Raw genomic sequence first — 22,204 nt, forward strand, 5'->3', positions numbered from 1 at the left:
CTAGTTAACGGTTTATAGGAAAATCCCCTTTAGCAGATGTTCCCTCTGTTAAATTCTATGTTTTCATAAAGGTTACCCCATATGTGATTGAATACTTATGGAAAAGGATAAAAATTGGTATGGATCATTGGGTGGATCCTGATACGGTCGATCGTCAATATAGCATTGATTAACAGTGTCAAAAGGTCAACAGGATCATTATGTCTACATGAAAAAAGAAAACATGTACAAAAGGTCCACATGGAAATGGCCAACATCGTTTTACGCCGGTTTACCATTTTTAGCCACATGTAATCTCAATTAGTGTACCAAGAGTGACTCACTTCACTCGCCATGCTTCAGGCAAGGTGTCTCGCTCGGCCCAGGTTACTATTCCCAAATGTTGTCCATGTGGATGGTAACAAAAAATAAATCGACTTGTATCGACCATATGTCGTGTCATGTTGACCATTTGAACCTGTCAACCTTTCATATCGTTAGGCACTGTTGACCTTTTACCTGTTGCCCATGTTCTCTTTTTGACCATGTTGACCATGTGGGGTAGACATATGCTGCTTTCAGACCGCATAACTGGCTTTGACCCTGTATTTGAAAACATTTCCAAAAACGGGTCTGACAGGTAAAACCCTTTTCACACTGCATCTCTGAAACGGTATATTACCGTTTTAGTGCCTTTTTTTGACACCGGCAGTTCCGTTTTTGGAAACTTTCCAAATACAGGGTCAAAGCTCCCCCCCTAGGGTTAACTTCCCTCCCTCCCCCCCATAGGGCTAACACCCCTCCCCTAGGGCTAACCCCCCCCCCCCCCAATGTGTTTAAGAAACCCCCGTGCAGCCGGTACCCCCTGCGTTGCACCTCCCGGCTCCTGCGGCTTATAAAAAAAGTGACTTCCAGAAAATAGCTGCCCCCATATGAAAGACAGTTTATTGAAACAGGTTTTCCTATGGGGCAGCCATTTTCCGAAAGTCACTTTTTTCTTATAAGCAGCAGGAGCCGGGATCCGCAACGCAGGAGGTACCGGCCGCACGGGGGGTTTCTTAAACACATTGGGGGGGGGGGGGTGTGAAATGCCTATGAATATTTAATGAGCGCTCATCAAATATTCTCTGCGCTGGGTCCGCTCATTGGCTGGGTCCTAAATACCGTTTCAGACACGATTTTGGTGCAAAAATACCGGGTCTGAAACGGGTAGGACCCTCCAATTTAACCGTTTAGCATAAACTGCTTTTTTTAAACGGTAAATGGGTTCTGCACCTTTCAGACCGCAGAGATTACCATTTTAAAATGGTTAAAAAACAGCGAAATACTGTTTTTTAAGTGCGGTCTGAAAGGGGCAATACTGACTGTCAACCCTAATGAAGGACGACCCATCATCCGTATAAAAAAGCAAGCTGTGTAACTGCTGTATATTGTGCCGCTTGCTCTGAGCAGCACTACAGGAGATGCTGGGATCTTATATATGTTATAATTGTAATAACAATAATCTATTACTAACTATAACTATAGCACAATGAATGTTTATTGGCCTTTAACTGTTCTGACTTTGAGCAAAGTGTTAAATTGCATTTTCTCAGTGATAATGGTTACATGAATGATATATCAGCATGTGTCACTTTTGTAGTCTTAATAAAAAGTGACTTTGAGTCTGATGTCTCAGCAATGTCTGTGCCCTGTCACCCTTTAAGAAAAGCGAACAATAAAAGCTCTCAGCAAACATCCACTTGTAGTCACACACCAAGGTCAGTTTAATCCTGCTACATTGGCTCTATGCAGGCATCTCCTTGATACTCTGGGGCAGATGCCCTAAGCTTCAAAAAGTGATAAAATGGAGAGTGATAAACAGCCAACCAATCTGCTCCCACATGTCATGTCACAGACTGTGATCGAGAAATGTCAGGTAGGAGCTGATTGGTTGGTTGTTTATCACTCTGCATTTTATCACTTTTGAAGCTTAGTGCCCTCTATGAGCAGCTATTAGGAAAATGATATGCATTTTCCTGCATGACACTAATATGAGCACTGAAAAGGGGAGTCAAAAGTGACAGTAGGGAACATAAAAAGGGGTTTTTGGGCACACTTATGAAATATAGAAAGTTCAAAGAAGAGATTAAGATTTAACTTTTATTGGTAAGACTAAAAAACATACATATTCAATTATTTCAAAAAGACGCATCCAGTAATTATACAATACATATACATAATGCAGTCATAAATTACTTTACTCACACGTCTTGAAAACTTAAAGATATAACAAAAGCTATTTTGAGGATCTTCATAAGTGTGCCCCAAAAAAACCTTTTTGTGTTCCCTAGTGTCACTTTTGACTCCCCTTTTCAGTTAAGTTTCTGAACCTTCTTTGGGAGCACCACCAACCCTATACTGCTGCTAAATCAGAGGTATACCATCAGCAGTTCTCATGTTGGTTCCTGTCTAATTTTGTTGATAACTATTATATAACCAAATACTATAAGCTGTGCCAACCCAACCCCTGTCAGAATAGAGTAATATATGCATGGCAACAGTTTAGTCTTACCTAATAGCTGTGCCTTTTTTTTTGTATGGTCCCACGTCCCACCAGGGGCCAGCAGTGTACAACATGGGGGGGGGCAGTTGGGAGCCGCAGAGGGGCGAAAAACAGGGGTGTGGCCTGAGGACATGGCATCCCAGCAAGAACACACCCCTTTTCAATATGCCATGACCCTTTTCGGGCTTTGGGGGGTACTTAGGATGGGGGCCCTAAGGACTAAAATTATTATTAACTACAATCTTTGCCTGGAGTCAGCTCTCAAGGTGATTGTTGTAGTCAACATTAATTTTACATGTCGGATTATACTACAAGTTGTATAATACTACACTTATACTACAAGTGGAATAAAACTATTGTTTGTTTTATAACAAATTTATATAATTTGTTTGCTGGTATGGGTAATGACTAACTATCTTTGGGTATATGTATGGCACCCCACTGTTACACCATATATGTGAGAGTGCGGTTCACCAATGGACTACACATATATATATATATATATATATATATATATATATATATATATATATATATAGACCAGGTTGAAGAGCAGCACTCACATACAATCATGCAGCTAGAAGCGGGTGCCGGCCAATGTAATCCTCCAGGGATACTCCAAACAACGAATCCTTGCGGCGGCACACCAAGTAATGAAACAACAAGAGACAGTTACACAGCCTCTGTCGTTTCATTACTTGGTGTGAAACATATATATATATATATACACATATATAAAAGCTTAGAGCCCAAGAGCCTAAAGCTTAATAAGAGTAGTAACACACTTTCAGTACTGCCTGCCTTGACGTTTTGCTTTGTTGCTGGCAGACAGGCTGTACACAGAAAACAGCCAGGCTCTGCTGTAATGTTCCAGGGGCCACGGCTGTCAGGGAGCGAGGAGCACAGTGCTGCAGATCGGATTATAGGAGAGATCCGATATGTGGCGGTGGGCGGGGGCACCTTCCAAAAAGTGCGGCCTTGGGGTACTGACCCCCAGAGCTCCCCCTTAATCTGGTTCTGAGGGGGATTGCAATTAGTCAGTAACTGACCCCCTAGGACTTTTGAGTTAGCCCAGAATGCAGCCCGCAGGCTGTAGTTAACTTGGATTTATTTTCTTGTCTGCTCAGACCTGAAAAGAAATCACAGATAAAATGCCTGATATTGGCTGACAAGGTGCGACACGTGCCGATTTATCTGGGCGAATTATATAGCCTGATTGGGGTTATTGGATATCACCCAATGTTGGGATAGATATAGGGACCAATCCAATTAGGTGCATAGGAAGTGACAGTACCAATCCAAGGTGCAGTACCAACCAATAATCTTCTGTCATTTTTTCAAACTGCTTGTAAAATAAGTTGGGAGCTGAATAGTTGGTACTTTATGACTCGCCACTATTACTTTCCCCTTATGTACTAACATGTGCAAAACTGAGCTAAAACATAGCATTCATCTGTATAACAATGGAAGCAATTATATTACTGATTGGAATGTTTTTAGTGTACAATTGCATCTTTGAGCAATGTTAGTAAGGAACCCTCCTTGTCCGTACCTGAACGGTGACAATGACATATTCCTGCAGAGGAGGGACTCCTTGGTCAGTTGCTGTGACAGTTAAATGATAGTGTGATCTTTGGGTTGCAGACAGGGTCTTCGTTGTCCATATTTCACCACTACTAATGTCAATAAAGAAATTATCCAGATTGTCATCTGAAAAAAAGATGAAATATTAGTAGAAATGTGGTATACAATTACTGGCTACAATTTCCAGGATATAATTAAACTCGCACATAATGCCATCACATAGCAATTTCCAAACATGAGACATTACACCAAGGGGACAAGGCCACCTGCACCTGGAAAAAAAATTATTTGATGGTCGCTCACTATCCAATTATGTTTTCCCCGTTAACAGATAAGTCAGTCTAGACTAACTTTTTTCTTGGCCGGAGATGCCAGAATTCAGGGTGGGTGATGACGTTATGTCCAACGTAGGCATCGACATTCCTGCATTCCCAGGGGAACGTACAGCATTTTTATGGGGACTTCCATAAAATACTGATTATTCCCCTGTTGCCACGCCCTGCCCGCCTCCTTCCCTCCCCCCTTACAGTGTGAATGTCTCGGCAAGTGTTTGCACATGCACATAACCCACCATTGAAAACTGGGCTGAATTGGCCCCTTAGTGCAGCTCTACAGCAGCACCACTTTCTGCAGGGTGCCATGTGCGGATAAATATGGATGGTGGGGATGCCAGAGATCAGAATCCCAATGGAGGGAATTACAACAAGGGTCAGGTCAGAATACTTACTTCTCTCTGCCTACCCTCTCTTCCTCCCCACAGCTAACTCTTCCCCCACCCCCACCACCTAAACTTAACCTCCCCCTGCCCCGCAGCCTAACCATAATCCACCTCCTAAGTGCCTAACCCTAACTCATCGTTCCCGCAGCCTAACCCTAACCTTCCCCCCAGCAGTCTAACCCTAAGGGGTAAATTTATTTAAGCTTCTAAAAATGAAAAGAGGTAATGTAGTCTATAGCATCCAATCAGATTGTGTCTAGCATTTCTCTATAGCATCATAGAAAATTATACAAATGATCTGATTAGTTGCTAGGGGCAACATCGCCTTTTTTAATTTTTAGAAGCTTCAGCAAATTTACCCCTAAGTATTGTATTGTATTACAAACTTTGGCATTCTGACCAGCAGGATGCTGAATGCACCCCGCCATGTACTGTAAGACAGTAGCAGTACCATCCCTAGGGTCCAGCGCCCTGGCTGTACTGGCCTTGTACCGCCAGTGCTGGCGAATACCTGTACAATAAGATGTCTCCTGCAGAAACTGGGAGAGTAGGCAAGTGTGTACTGTGTAAAAGCTAATACAGAACAATACATTACAATCAAGTTAGAATTATTGAGAACTTTATTAACAAAACAATAATCAGTATGGGTTTTTATTTTATTTACCGGAGGACAATGAATACAAAATTGTGCCATTATTAGCAGCATCAGGATCCTTTGCATACACCGTAGTCACCAACATATGTCCTGGCTGGCCATCCGGAACCTTAGCACAAAGACAACATGGGTTTAAATGAAGGACACAAAACATAATATATACTGTAGAATGTAACAATGAAAAACCTTTATGAACTAAATAACTATGAATATTGAGGTAATATGGAATTAGTAATGTACATTAAAGACACTGACCTGCACACTTTAATGAACTAGAACCTGTCAGTTTATCAGGTTATATACAGTTTTTCTGTAATTTGGGGGGGGGGGGGGGGGGGGGGGGGGGGACACAGGAAAAATCCTTATGACGTGGTACTTACTCATATACCCTATTGTATCAAAACAACCATCAGTTTCACTTGTGTTATCCAGAGCTACATTGTCAAAACAATAGATTTTTGGGAGATCTGGCTGATAGGACGACAGTCATTAGTTCAACCCCATATGGTCAAAATGCATTAGGTCAACAGGTTCAAAAGGTCAAAATGGTCAAAAGTTGGACATGTAAAAGGTCAACAGTGCTAAAGGTTGACCGTTCCAGAAAGTCAACAGATTCAAATGCAACATGATAATGTTCAGAAAGTTTTTCCTTCTTTTTTTCAACTTTTTCATCATTTTCTATCCATGTGAACTACAACTGGGAATAGTAACCAACTGCAGATCCCGAAGAGTGACATCTAAAGCGAGGGTATGAGGGTACACGTTTCCACTAACTTGGCTTCAAATAGTTAAAAATACAAAATGACACCCCATGGCACGGGACCCCCCAGGCCAGCCCAGCAGAACCACCCCATAGCATCACATTGGTGTGAAATTAAAGTGATAGTAAAAGTGATAAGGGAAATTATATGTGATAAGACTTACCTAAGTAAGAGGTAATAATAAATGTGAAGGGTGCTTCATATATACTAAACAAACTAAAGGGGTTTAGTTTGTTTAGTATATATGTAGCACCCTTCACATTTATTATTGACGTGGTGAAGTGTTTGTTTGATTGTAAAGGAGATTCATATAAATTTGACAGTAAACATAAAATAAAAATATGAAATGCACACTTGCATTGTCTAGCGGTAGTTCCGCTACTGTCATGAACCCACCAAAGAGTAGTCACATCAAGTCAAGTAGGCAGAATCGTGAGAAAGTTACAGAAATTGTGATGCTGGGTGGAGGGGGTGGAGCTACATGACACAAATCACTGTATGTTGTCTCGATCCTACCCTTGGACCAGCAAATTGCTGTGGTTTTCCATGGTTGGGATTTCTCCCATAAAATGTAGGTACAGTAAGTATGAAATAGATACGACTGCTCTAACGTATGTAAAAAATGCAGGGGTTCAAGGGAATTGGTGTGCAAGGAGGAGAGAGGAAGTAATGGGAGGGATTATGAAAGTATTGAAAATATGGGGGAGGGGCAGGTATCATAAAGGTGTCAATATTTGAAAATAAAAAAGTTATACATAAAATATAACATTTTATATGTATAGAAGAATCCGCACTCCCATCCAGGAATTGATAGCAACGGTGGGGTGCTCCACTTAAAGTACCACGACATGTACCATAACATATTTCAGGTGGCTAGCAACAATAGGTTAGCCAAGTGAGCACACTCCAAATTTCCAACAATGTATTTTTTATTAATACATCACCACTGTGATAAAGGGTCGACGTTTCGGACCAAACATGGTCCTTTTTCAAGACAGCATCTGGACATCCACACAGCTCAGCAACAAAGCTGAATGTCAAAATGGCAAATGCTTTGTTGCTGAGCTGTGTGGATGTCCAGATGCTGTCTTGAAAAAGGACCATGTTTGGTCCGAAACGTCGACCCTTTATCACAGTGGTGATGTATTAATAAAAAATACCTTGTTGGAAATTTGGAGTGTACTCACTTGGCTAACCTATTATTGCTACCCACCTGAAATATATATATATATATACACAAGAGGTGGTGGATACACAGCGCTAAGGGTTCACTCAGTCCAGCAATGGAAAAGCCTGTATCAAGGCTATATTGTCACTAAAGTCCCAATATATTCGGACTGCAGCTCCCTCAAAAATAGATTCCTGGGATCCTCAGTAATAGAAGACATCTGTAGACAATAGAAAGACAGAGGGGTGCTCCATAGTGCATAAAACAGTTTCTTTTTTAAAAAGCACACAGCAGGGTAAATCAAGCCAAAGGTTTGCTCGTACCGATATAATCATCAGTTGTGGGCTGGATACCACAAGGTTTTATATTACCAGGCCAGGCAAGTCCAGCATCAGTCCGGGGCACCAACAGGATTTAAACAGCCCACGCTGCTTCTTCCCTCACGGGTTAGGGCAGTGTGCCGATATCCTTCGCGGGAACAGACAGCGGGAGGACTCCTGGACCAACTCAGACAGCAAGCGTCACCGTAACCATGCCCTAACGCATTTCGTGGAACACTTCATCAGAGGGCGTGGCCTACGGACGCCTGCTGACCATCTTTATGACGGGACGCAACCAATCATTGCGTACCATGCTCTGACAGGCAGGTGTCTCAGCCTATCATTGCGGGGTTTCCCACCATTATCCTTCCAGCCTTTATTTGACCATTCGGATACAACATCATTGTGACGGGCAGTTGTTTCAACCAATCGGTTTGTGCACACATCAAAATGAACCAGTTACACATTGAAACGGGACTTTTTTTCTTTATAGGTATTTTTTCTTTATAGGTACTTCTCCTTTAAGAATCATGTATTGTGTGTATACATAGATGAAGATCGTCAAAGACGGTCTTCCCAAATTGTATGATAATGTATCCACTTGCGTTTATAAATTTTTATATAGCGGAACGCTATTGTTTTTTTATTGTTATTGTAATATGTCTTTTAATCTTGTGTATATTGTTGTCCAGGGAAAGCCAATAAGATATTACGCACTGTGAATCGCAATGTTTACAAACAAAGTCCCATTTCAATGTGTAACTGGTTCATTTTGATGTGTGCACAAACCGATTGGTTGAAACAACTGCCCGTCACAATGATGTTGTATCCGAATGGTCAAATAAAGGCTGGAAGGTTAATGGTGGGAAACCCCGCAATGATAGGCTGAGACACCTGCCTGTCAGAGCATGGTACGCAATGATTGGTTGCATCCCGTCATAAAGATGGTCAGCAGGCGTCCGTAGGCCACGCCCTCTGATGAAGTGTTCCACGAAACGCGTTAGGGCATGGTTACGGTGACGCTTGCTGTCTGAGTTGGTCCAGGAGTCCTCCCGCTGTCTGTTCCCGTGAAGGATATCGGCACACTGCCCTAACCCGTGAGGGAAGAAGCAGCGTGGGCTGTTTAAATCCTGTCGGTGCCCCGGACTGATGCTGGACTTGCCTCGCCTGGTAATATAAAACCTTGTGGTATCCAGCCCACAACTGATGATTATATCGGAACGAGCAAACCTTTGGCTTGATTTACCCTGCTGTGTGCTTTTTAAAAAATAAACTGTTTTATGCACTATGGAGCGCCCCTCTGTCTTTCTATTGTCTATATATATATATATATATATATATATATATTGTTTTATATTCTAATTCAAATTACATATTGTGGTACTGTATATTGAATTAGACATGGGGTTAATACCGTAACTAATTGTCAGTGCTATATGTTCCAATTAGCTGCAGAAACCCAGCGTGTCACTGCTACAAGAAGCAGGATGTTTCTGCTGCTAGGTTCTGCATTTTATTGTGCGGAGAAGCCCATTGATTCTGCAGTTTATGCAAGCTCGGTAGGTTAGCACGCATTAACCCAGTGATTACCAGGGAAGAGGCTATTTAGTTTATGCCCCATTGTTTCTTACTTATGTTTGTAAGATGCAATATGCTTCAATAAATTAAATAAATATCCTAAAAGGTACATTTGATTTATTATATTTTTTATTATACTAATAAGGACAAAAATGCAATTACTGTTCCAATAAATAGGGCACATGCACGTACTGGTACAACAAAACTAAAAGGCATACAGTTTAGTATATTAAACTTGGAAGGTATTATGTTGATGATTTATTATTACCATTATTATTATTTTTAATAATAATGGGCATTGAGTATATTGTTAGAATAACGATGGCGCAGATTATTATTATTATTATTATTATTATTAGAATTCCATAAAAATTACCAGAGATGATGATGATTAGACTAATGGGCCGCATGGATGGTGTAATGGTTCTCACAGCACTGAGGTCATGGGTTCGATTCACACCATGGCCCTAACTGTGCAGAGTGTGTATATTATCCCCGTGCTTGGGTGGGTTTCCTCTGGGTACTCTGGTTTCCTCCCACAATCCAAAAATATACTGGTAGGCTAATTGGCTCTCAACAAATTAACCATAGAGGGAATGAGTGTGTGTGTGTGTACACGGGGTAGGCAAAATAGATTGTAAGCTCTTCTGTGGAAGAGACTGATGTGAATGTTCAAATATTCTCTGTAACAGCGCTGCGGAATATGTGTGCGCTATATTATAAATAACTGACAATTAAATAATAAATGGGGACACATAAAATGTATTAGGTAAGAGAGTGTAGCACTAGTGTCTGCACATCTGTGGTTACACAATAATATGCCCTATTTTATGTGGGATGACACCCCTTCCGTTGGTTTCCAAATTTGTGCAGTTGCTAGTCACAACGTCCCTGATATCTCATACACCAGTAATACAGTAAAACGATTATTCTCAAGTGCAAGTACACATTTTGTCCACTAGATGGCGGTCAGCAATCATGCACGGAATAATAATACTTGCTTCACTATGTACCTTGACATGTAGCTGCTTTCCTGGTGGCAGCTGTGGGAAGTGTGGCTTGTTGTCATTAAGGTCAGTGACTGTGATGTAAATTGCGGTTGAAGCATTACGACGAGGTGTGCCATGGTCTGTCACTAGCACAGTCAGCTGGTGCTGTGTTTTATGTTCACGATCTAAAGCTGCAGCGTTTATCAGTTCACCTGCACAGTGTATATAGAAAGTTACAGTGTTAGAACATTTCACATTTGGACAGCTGATGATTCATATTCAATTTACCTTATGATATTTAGCAAAGTTCCTTGTGGCCAATAGAAGCTGACAGAGGCTAAACAATACATGTAATAGTAATAGCAATGCAGATTGTTTGAAATGAAATTTGTGCAAAGGGCAGAACACAATACTAGTAGCAGCAATAAATACTTATAGAGCAATAGATTATACAATATACATATTATATAAAGCCAGAGCAGCTCACTCTACTGCCAATCCTGAGCATAGTTTTACTATGCAGTTCCTCATCCTGATTCTGTTTTACCTTTATTCATCTTCCTCTGTATGTGCGTCATTGCTACAAATATATAACTGAACAGACGCAATGAAGTCGTTTTCTGTCAATGACAATGAAAGCTGAAATGCTGATCTCAGTGCTTGAAAAGTCAATCAACATAGGTTTATACAAATACACATAATCAGGATAATTAACGTGGGAATGGATTATTAGATAGACTGTAATCAGGTCGATAGGTCATAGGTCAACCGCTATTGGTCGACAGTGAATATGTCAACAAAAGAAAAAGGTTGACACGCACTAGATCGAAACGGACAATGGGTCAACACAAACAAAAGATCAACGTAAATCGTTCATGTTTTTTGTGTCTATGTCGACATCTGTTGACATGGACCACCAATAAGTGTAACGTGTACCCTCGGATGGCGAGCAAACATTATACCTTTACCATTCCCAATTGTAGTCCTCATGGATAGTAAAGTATAAACAAGTCAATTGAGTGAGAAAAAAAGTAAAAAGCTCATGTCAGCCTTTTAATGTGTTGACCATGGAAATGTTGACCTATTGCTTGTGTCGACCTTTTGTCAAACTAGACCTAGTGCATGTCGATCTTTTGCCAATGTCGACCTGTTGACCAGTGGTGGTCAACCTGTCAACTGGAAACCTTTTAACATATGATTACTGTGTGAATATTTTAGTATTTTCATTAATGTTATTAGTACCATATAGTTCAATAAGGATGGCTGTCAGGGCTGGCATGGAGATATTATCAAAGCTTTGGCAAGAGCAAAAATTGTAAGGGATAAAGTAGCAACTAATCAGCTACTATCATTTTTCGGTACTTGTGAGTTATCCGGGCTGCCGATTTTGTCCTTAAGTTTAGTTAACTTAAGGACACCCGACCGACGCGATGCCCGCGATTTAGCCCAAATCGGGGGCATCGCGTCGGTCGTGGCCGTTATAAGGGGCCGCGACGCGATGCCCGCGATTTCCCATAGACAGTAATGTTAAAAGACACGATGGACCCGATTTCCCATAGACAGTAATGTTAAAAGACGCGATGGACCCGATTTCCCATAGACAGCAATGTTAAAATAAAATGACAATGTGAAATTGGCCAATATGGCCATTTCACATTGGATATGTTTAAAAAAAAAATGTTTCATGGCCCCCCACCACCGTTAACGCCACCCCGCTATTGACGCCAACCCGAAGCGTGGCGAGCGCAGCGAGCCTGCGAGGGGCGGCGGTACGCGTCCTCCGACCTTTTCATACCCCTACTATCCACTAGGGCGTGGAGTGAGAATAGAATAGTGTGGCGAGCGCAGCGAGCCACCGAGCCCGAAGCGTGGCGAGCGCAGCGCGCCCCGCGAGGGGACGCGGATACCTTCACAGGTACCCGCGTGCCCTTGCGGGCTTCACAGGTGTCCGCGTCCCCTCGCGGGGCTCGCTGCGCTCGCCACGCTTCGGGCTCGGTGGCTCGCTGCGCTCGCCACACTATTCTATTCTCACTCCACGCCCTAGTGGATAGTAGGGGTATGAAAAGGTCGGAGGACGCGTACCGCCGCCCCTCGCGGGCTCGCTGCGCTCGCCACGCTTCGGGTTGGCGTCAATAGTGGGGTGGCGTTAACGGTGGTGGGGGGCCATGAAACATTTTTTTTTTAAAACATATCCAATGTGAAATGCCCATATTGGCCAATTTCACATTGTCATTTTATTTTAACATTGTTGTATATGGGAAATCGGGTCCATCGCGTCTTTTAACATTACTGTCTATGGGAAATCGCGGGCATCGCGTCGCGGCTCCTTATAACGGCCACGACCGACGCGATGCCCACGATTTCGGGCGCGATGAAAAAATCGGCAGCCCGGATAACTCACAAGTACCCATTTTTCAAATACAGCCGTAACATGTTAATAGGGAGCTGATTGGTTAGTACGTATCTCTCACAATGTATCTCTCTCCATGTTTGATAACAAGAACAGTTTTGTTTTTCACATTTTAGCATTTCTAGTAAAAATGAAATTGTAATATAATAAAGTATTTAAGCCAGAAGTTTTATCATTAATGTACATTTTATCACTGGAGAGTAATTGATCACAAACCTGGACATAAGAGAACTTGTTTGAGTGCTAAATTAAAAATAAGATGTGACTAAAAATATTAAATCTTAAGCCCCGTACACACGGTGCGATTCTAGCAAGAATCGCCGGGAATATGAGCGACCATATCCCCATGCGTACGATGCACACTCCCACAACCAGCCCTGCAATGGTCGCTGGTTGGAGGAGCATTCTCCTCTGATCAGAGGCTTCCCCCAGCAGTGTCCTGTTTTCATCAGCAACCATTGCTGGTCGCAGATGTAAATGGGGTACTGGGTGATATGCTCGCTGAGCGATATATCGTTCAGCGATAAACGCTCAGCGAGCATATCGCCCCGTGTGTACGGGGCTTTACATGTATTTTCCAGTTTACATTTAAATGAAAAAATTATTCTCAGGTCATGATTTTTCCTAGAAGCTGACATGTCTGATACTCTATCCAAAACTAGGTGTTGTGCACTGGCGTAACTTGAAGGTGCTAGGCAAGTTTGGGCAACATGGGGTCTGCAGAAGCTATTGTTACGGCCACCGCCACTGCATCTGGTGCTGCCATGATGGCCTGTTGGGAACAGCAGATGCTCCTGTCTGCTGCAGTCCCGGCACTCCTCCTGATAGAAAGTCACTTGCAAAATGGCTGCCCACCCTCACAGCAGGTTATGAAGGATGCTAGAGGAGGCGGCAACCTATCTATCTATTTATCAGGAGGAGCGCTGGGACTGCAGACCAGGGCCGGATTAAGCTTTCGGGGGTCCCAGGGTCACTTTAGACAGGGGGCCCCTCCCAATTGTCATTACTGCCTGCAAACTGCACGGGAGAATATTACACTGACAAATGGGTCAAAGGGGAACTGCAGGGGGGATTCATATAAACATAAATATATACCACAAGAAAAGCCTGTGTTTCTCCCTCTGTACCTTACTCTGTAGGAGCCCTGACAGACTCAGCGCTGCCTCTAATTAAAAACCCTCCCATGATGAGGCCACTGCTGTTGCTGCTGTCCTCCATGGGCCTGAGAAGCATATGATGAGCTCCACCAAGCAGAGCTCAGCACAAGCCTCTCAGCCTCTGACCTCTTGTGCAAAGTCTCATGGGACTTGGTCAACTCCCAGTAATGCACTGCACGCTTGTGCACTCAGTGTGCCTTGGCTCCCGATGCTCAGCACCATTAATCATTGTCACATTGGCAGATAGGCAAATCTGCAGCACTTAACCCACTTCCATGCACAAAACCTTTAGCTAGAAAAAAAAATACATTCCAACCACAGGGGGGCCCTAGATAGAGGGCTGCCCAGGGTTACTGACCCCCCTTTAATCCAGCCCTGTTGCAGACAGGAGGATCTGCTGGTCCCGGCGGGCCGGGAACAAAACGGGCGGCTGAAGATAGTTACAGCGGTGAGTGGAGGGAGGGGGGCGCTCAAATTTTAGTGGCAGGGGGGGGTGCTCAAATTGAAGTTACGCCACTGGTGTTGTGGCACCCTGGGATGCCTTAGGGCACTTGCAGGGATGACCTGGGCTCAAAGTGGAGAGTGATAAACTAATCGCTAACCAGCTCATTTTTCAAATACAGCCTGTCAAACGACAATTTAGAGCTGATTGGTTGGTAGTTTATCACTGTCCAATTTATCATTTTTTGGCATTCAATGTCATTCACACTGTACCAGGCGCACTAGATTATGGCTTAGGTCGTAAAGGAATTGGTATAAAGCCCCATATTAAGCATAACAATATGTGGCACAAAGCATTAATCATCTGTATCAGAAGTCTTTTATACCCAGTTTAGAGCCTTTGTTGCATACAGGAGCCACATAAAGTATTAGTGCCGTATGCCCTAACATTGTATTGTTGCTACATTAGTGATGCAAATAAGATGAATATTTTAAGAAAAAATTGCATGGCAAGTGTAAGATGCATATACAAGTATATGTATACTTGCATGCTGTTGCAAAACAACCTGGGTTACTAGAGAAATACTGTAGGTATCTTCAGGTGATTAAAAGTGTGATAATGGAATGGAAAAGACAAGTTAAGTCTTGAAAACATGACAATGCCAACATGCATGTGGATGCAGGTAAATATTGGTTCTTGGGGTACTAGCCTGGCTGCCTTGTGTTGGTGGTGTAGGACAAGTTAAAATAATTTGTGGTCAATGTGATAGGCAAACAATTGCCTGTTGCTTCCAATCGAAAAACAATAGTTCAATCCCGGGGGCTATTTCCGATAGTGGAAATAGCACCCGCCACCTAATCAATGCTGCCATTTCTGACAGCATTAAAGGCGGAGTTCAACAAAACAGACCTGACTTAAAAACAAGTCAAATCTATTTTGTTGGAAACGGCTGTGGATTGTTGAATTCTCGGCTGTTCATCGACAATCCATGGCCTTTTTCACCGCCATTCCCCCTTTTTGACACTTGACAGGTGGAACATTGAATTCCACCTATTGAGAAACTGTTGAGCGTGGCAAAAACGTCCAGGATTCCGAATGTCGGAACGTTACGGCAGTCGGAATCCAAGATTGATACCCTCCCTTGTCTCACACTATACAATTGAACAGAAGGCTGACATATACACACATTTAACTTAATTTATTTCTCCCTGAGAAAATTTTCGCCTAGGGGCACCGTGAAAAAAGTCACCACATCTTCTTTAAGAAGAAGTCAGCACATCAGGTAACATAATAATAGAAATGTACAGTATGTAGAACATTACCTGTCTTGGAGTTTATCTGGAAATCATTTTCTTCAGACAGGAGAAAGAATGACAGTTGTCCATTTTCCCCAGAGTCCCTGTCCAAGGCTCCAATTATTCCAATCACACCATGAGGAGTAGAACTTTCTACAACAGTGAAGAAGTGGACATGCTGATTGAAAGTCGGGTAATTGTCATTTATGTCCACAACATTCACTCTTACTGAAGTGGATGCAGTTTGCTCCTCTCCATTGTCAGTGCTGACTGCCACAACAACCAGATTGTATATCTTAATTTTTTCATAATCCAAAGAACGACGCAAGAAAATCCATCCGGTATTAGGGTGGATTCCAAATGTCAGAGACTCAACTGACAGCAAAGAATAATATATTCTAGAATGCTGACGTGAGCTCTCACTGTATGCTTTCACCTGAAGGATTTCCGAATTTATAGATAAATCTTCACTGATCTCAACTTGATGCACCAAATTTCCGAAAGTCAAATTATTACCCATTTCTTGCTTAATAACACTAATTGTTAATGTAAAAAGCGAACTTAAGACAGGATGTCCATTATCTTCAGCCATTATAAGAAGAATATGTTCACAAACCATTGTTAAAGTCATGTTGAGATACAAAATGCCAAGGTTAGGGTCAATGACAAACATATCTTGATTTTCACTTGCAATGCTATAGGAGATGAGTCCATTGTATCCGCTGTCAACGTCTTCTGCTTTAGCGATATATATAGCACTGTCAGGGCGGGTGGTCTGATATATGCTTATTCTTTCATCTTCCCTTGTGAAAACAGGCGGATTGTCATTAACGTCCGTTACGGTAATGGTGACCTGAGTGCTACTGAAGGCTGGAGAGCTACCTAGCTGCGACTGTACCGTGAGGATAAAAATGGGTTGAGACTCATGATCCAGCTGTTTTTTTGTTGTAAGGATCCCGAATTGGGAGTTTATGGAGAACGTCTCATGCAGATCACCAGATAATATCCTATATGAAATGGGCTCCACCGAATCTATAAAAAAAACAGCAAAGTACATTTTTACATTTAATATTAAAAATATTAGTTAAAACAAAAAACAATTAAAATTGAAACAATACATTAATATCAGATACCAGCATTGTATTCAGTCTAAAGTTGTTAAAATATGAAATGATCATGTGAATGAGTATATGGCGGTATTGAATGATATGGGTTATCGCATCTGACAGAGAATCTAAATTCTTATTTCATTTTACTACATTGAAGATGTAGAACAGCAGAAGACTTTATAGTCATGCTATAAAAATGATTTATATGGAATCAATTCGATTCGCAGAAACCTATGTTATTTGCCACTGATCAACATCCACATGGTAATTACTAATTATTGATTTACATAGGCAGAAATGTAAAACTTAGCAAATTAAAAGATATGTACTATGGTGCAATACTTGTTCTTCGAAACTCATCGAAACAGGCATACTGTAGGATCCTGTATAATCATCTGTTGTAAACATTACAAAACAGTTGTTCCTTATGGTTTTCACATTGGATATGGAACATAGTAATATCTTCCAGCTATGTTATAGTTTTCAAATGAAAACAATCATTAATACAAGTCTGGAAAGCATAACCTGGTAATGTTCTATGTGTACAAAGTGGCTGGAAAAAATACTTCTTGCTTTGACAGATGGAGATTATGCATCTTGCAAAACTGCTAAACTGACATAACAATAAATACGCTATTATTACAGTATATATATGCCATATGTGCTCATTTAGAGTAGACTGCATCAGCACAACTAAAAATGCATGTGATATAACTGTATATTGTTGTTTACACATGAGTTAAATGTGTCTCCTTGTGCCCAGAGAGGCAAATAAAGGGTGGCAAGGAGAGGTAAGAGGAGGACAACAGGGGTGTTTTCACCTAACTGAAGCACCATAAGAAGTGCATCCGTAACCTTTAGCAACGGCACCCTCTGCATCATTCTAGCTACAACTGTGGTCTTCAGAGTAAAGGTTTCTGATGCCCAAGGCTGGTAGGCCTATAGCTCCCTTTGTAATGCTGCTAAACACACATCATCAGGGACTTGCCATTCATACTGCCCATGTGCATGTAACACGAAGGGTTATACATCAGGATAGGTGATAGCTAACAAGCATGGAATAAATTATCTATACACTGATGTTTTGCAGTGTTGCTGACAATGCTTAGGTGCAGGTTTGCTTATGAAATATCAGTTACTTTAACCCTCTGAGTGCCAAGTGAATTTCTCAAAATAGGTGTGAAAATTTGCAAGCAAACATTTTAATTCATCATAATGACCTGTAATGTTTACCTTATATAGGAAATATAATATTTTTTACACACCATTTTTTATTTGAATTTATATAACAAATGGATATTCTGCGCATCTCTCACAGGTATGTTGGCACTCAAAGGGTTAATAATACCTTCCCCATGTTGTGACCTTCAACAATTCTAAAAGGTTCCTTAGACTTTGAAGAGTTAAGCTGGCCATACATTAGAACAACCTGCATAGGATACAGATCGTATGATCGATCAAACTATCAAACATATGTGCTAAAAACACATACGATCTGCTTATGACCACAACCAGTGGTGTATTAAGCATGGGGCGACAGGGGCGGTCGCACCGGGGCCCCCACACATAAGGTGCCCCCACACCGGCACTGCTGCCGGTGTGGGGCTCCTGTCGCTCCATGCTTGGGCAGTGGGATCGGGGAGCGCAGGCGGGCTGGTGTAGCACAGACGGGCAGGGGGTCCCTGCAGCGGTCTGGGCAGTCAGCGACAGGGTCCCTGCCGCGGATGGGAACTAAGAGCCAATACCGCTACTAGTTCCCATCTGCTGCAGGGACCCCGCCGCTAACTTCCCATACACTGCAGGGACCGCGGCGCTGACTGCTCAGACTGCTGCAGGGACCCCCTGCGCTGCCCAGGTATCAACCTCCCGGGGATAGGGGGAGGGTTGTCTGTGGGGGGGGATATGGTGTCTGTGAGGGCCCCACAATTTTGTTGTCCAGGGCCCCCACAGACCTTTATCCACCCCTGACCACAACCTATCCCGTCTGATCCAGCACATAAGATCATAGGAGCAACCTCATGACCTGAGGAACTGTGCATCGCATCATCATCATACCAAAAAAAACTCACGATGTGCCCACAATTGCTTGAAATCGTGCGTTGGGGCCTAGAATCGTTCTGATTTATGACCAACTTTAGTTTTAAGTGCTGTGAGGACTGCACGCACAATTGAAACTTAACTCCCCTCAGCTGATTGTAAAAATAATGTATATTAAACTTTTATAGCAAATCTACTTTACTGAAGTTTTCCTTTAACAAAAGGCTCAAATATACCTTATATTATTAACCATGAATCTCTATGCACGTATAAATACTAAAGAATTTGTCACAGTGACATATTGTATATCTAGATTTAATTATTTAGATGTTGTTTGCAACTGGGCATAAATTTTATATATTGCTTCTATGCTATGAAAAGTATATTGGCTCTAGGCGCTTTACTGTGCAGGGAAATTACCTAATTATGTCACGGGAAAGTGTATTTTCTTTGCCGGTGTCTTGATTGATTGATGTACAAATGTGCATTTTGCAACAATGTTGGTTTTAAAGTTTTGTACCTGTATTATTTCAAGTCAAGTGAAAACTCTAATGGATGAATATACTAATGTTCTTAAAATAATACATATCACCAGTCAGTGGGGTATTTGTTTTTATTAGCAGATATTGGGCATAATTCAGCATATGTAAATTGATCGATTGTCGAACATCTGTGCATGCACAACGTTCGCATAGTGCATGTGTGTGGGCAAGTAACGAAAAAATATCTGCATGTGTAGATGTCGAAGAGTAGCTGTGGTTTGAATGAAAGGAAGCAAGCATTTAGGGGCAGAAAAAAATAGTGTTTTCTGGGTGTGTTCAATGGTTCGGATTTTGCAGGGTGTGGGGGGATAGCTACCCCTACAGGGCGCCTACAGATGTAAGACACCAGAGAGGTGCTTTCATCTGCGAGTGCCTGCAAAATCATGTGATGGTTTATGCTACCCTGATCCGGTTCAATGCGCACGGGACCACACATCAGATGTCACACACATGCAAATTTTGGTCGATATCACCCGATTTATCGGCCCAAACTGCCAAAATCAGGTGAAATCGGCCCAAAATCACATAGTGTATGGGCACTTTAACTCTCTCTGCACATGTTGCATTAGCCCCACCTGCAGTGCACATTGTTTCTCCATTAAAGAAGGAGTTTGCTTTTACAAACCAACCTGAATGACCCCCTAAGTTGCCTGGCCAATCACAAAAATTCTGCACCTGTTTTCCACTCAGGGCAGGTGAAGGCTCTATGGTAGTTGAGTTTTTTGGTGGCAGGGTAAATTAAAAATGGTATTTCCAACCCCAACCAAAGTTTCTAGCCCTGTGCTGAAATAGGCAGAAGATAGATAGATAGATAGATAGATAGATAGATAGATATAAAGTAGATAGACAGACAGACAGACAGAGACAGACAGACAGACAGAGACAGACAGACAGAGACAGACAGACAGACAGACAGACAGACAGACAGACAGATAGATAGATAGATAGATAGATAGATAGATAGATAGATAGATAGACAGACACAGGTGAAGAGGAACAGCAATCCAAACAGCAACATTTGGTACTTTTTTCCTAGCACGCCTCCCGTCATGGGTGATCGCATACCTTAAGGTAAGGTAACTTAAGGTATGCGATGGATGCGACCACTGCGATTTTAGGTTTTTTTTTAGCATTTTCCCCAACAATTATAAAATCGCATCCATTGCGTCCATCGTGTCCATCGCATGCCTTAAGTTAAGGCATGCGATGCGACCGACGCGACCGACGCGATTTAACATTGAATGCATTGTATTCAATTTTAAATTCCTATTTAAAATCGGGTCCATTGTATGCCATTATAATGGCATACAATGCGACCGATGCGATGGACCCGATTTTACATAGGGAACTATGTTAAATGGCCCAATGGACCCGATTTTTGATTGTATACCCACCCTGATGGGTAATTTGTATGTAAAATGCCCCCCCATCATTAACACCACCCCACGATGAACGCCAACCCAAAGCGCGGGGAGCGGAGCGAGCCCGTGAGGGGCGGCGGAACGCGTCCTCCGACCTTTTCATACCCCCACTATCCACGTCGGCGTGGAGTTGATATTATATAGCGTGGCGAGGGGACGCGTAATACCTGTGAAGTAATGCACGTCCCCTCGCTAAGCTTCGGGCTCGGTGGCACGCTGCGCTCGCCACACTATATAAAATCAACTCCACGCCAACGTGGATAGTGGGGGTATGAAAAGGTCGGAGGACTCGTACCGCCGCCGCTCGCCACACTTCGGGTTGGCGTTAATCGTGGGGTGGCATTAACAATTGGGGGGGCATTTGACCCATCAGGGTGGGGATACAATGAAAATTGGGGTCTGGGGGGCATTTAACATTGGGGCCAATGTAAAATCGGGTCTCAGGGACCATTTTACATTGGTTGCATGTGATGCGATCAACGAGATTTTTTAGGTCCCGATGGATACAATTTTTATCGCTGGTGCCGTGCTAGGAAACAAGTACCCAACATTTCCATAAACGATAGTAGTTTATTTGCACATACTGTAATAGTAATGTTTTGGATCTATATTAGACTCAAGCTGTGTATAGATTTTATTCAAATAATATTGTGGTAAGTCTTCTCATGTTTCTAATTTAGATCAATGGATTTATATTGTCGTATAAATTATACATATAGTTATTGTGGACAAAATTGCGGAAATGCAAAACATCTGCCGGATGTGTGGAATCTTGTAGCTAATGTCCAAACATTACAAATCTTTTCAGAGTACTGCATACAGTCTGGTAACTCGAGGGTGTAATTGTGCATTAATCTTTTCTCTAGTTATTTCTCGGATTGTTTTTTTTTGTAAAATGACATATTTCATGCATCATAAACTTATAATGGCAGATTCACATACTGTAGCTGGGTGCTGACTCGCATGTACTGCACTACTACATAAAGTGCCCAGGGTCATTCAGTTAGAGACTTGGAACCATCCAACCTACAGTCCTGACACAGCAATTAATGTGCATGTCTGCAGTAACTCTCCAGAAGTGTGAGCAGAAATCACTGTCTCAGAGTTGATTGCAAGTCTCTAATTAAGTAGCCCCATGCAATTAATATGGGGGAGCAGACTGCACAAGCAGAGGCATAGCCATAATTTGGCAATTTTTTCTTTTTCATGGAATATATTTGTTCACCATGTTCTACATTGTAGTGCTGCCAGGACACATTATGCCACAGAGTGCTCCTATTCACATTATGCCATATATTGTTCCCAGAACATATTATGCCACACTAAGGTGGCTACAGTTTATAATATGCCACATTGTAGTGCTCTCAATTCATATACTGCCACATTGTAGTGCCCCTAATCCAATAATATGTACAATTATAGTGCTTTCAGTTCATATTATGCCACACTGCAGTGTTCTTATTTCATGTAATGCCACACTGTAGTGCTCACAGT

At 42.2% G+C, this 22,204-nt stretch overlaps 1 protein-coding gene across 1 annotated transcript in view; it reads right to left on the reverse strand.

Annotated features, from left to right (window-relative positions):
- The window catches only part of DCHS2 (dachsous cadherin-related 2), a 269,106-nt gene that overhangs the window by 47,573 nt on the left and 199,329 nt on the right, over window positions 1-22,204 (reverse strand). Inside the window, exons 5-8 of the mRNA XM_083171960.1 lie at window positions 15,629-16,633; window positions 10,322-10,509; window positions 5,491-5,590; window positions 4,077-4,234 (exon numbers count right to left, since the gene is read on the reverse strand). Coding sequence (XP_083028086.1) covers window positions 4,077-4,234; window positions 5,491-5,590; window positions 10,322-10,509; window positions 15,629-16,633 — 1,451 coding nt within the window. The remainder of the gene's footprint in view (window positions 1-4,076; window positions 4,235-5,490; window positions 5,591-10,321; window positions 10,510-15,628; window positions 16,634-22,204) is intronic.

Source organism: Crinia signifera, chromosome 1 (assembly GCF_055691185.1).
Source record: "Crinia signifera chromosome 1, ASM5569118v1, whole genome shotgun sequence".
NCBI lineage: Eukaryota > Metazoa > Chordata > Amphibia > Anura > Myobatrachidae > Crinia > Crinia signifera.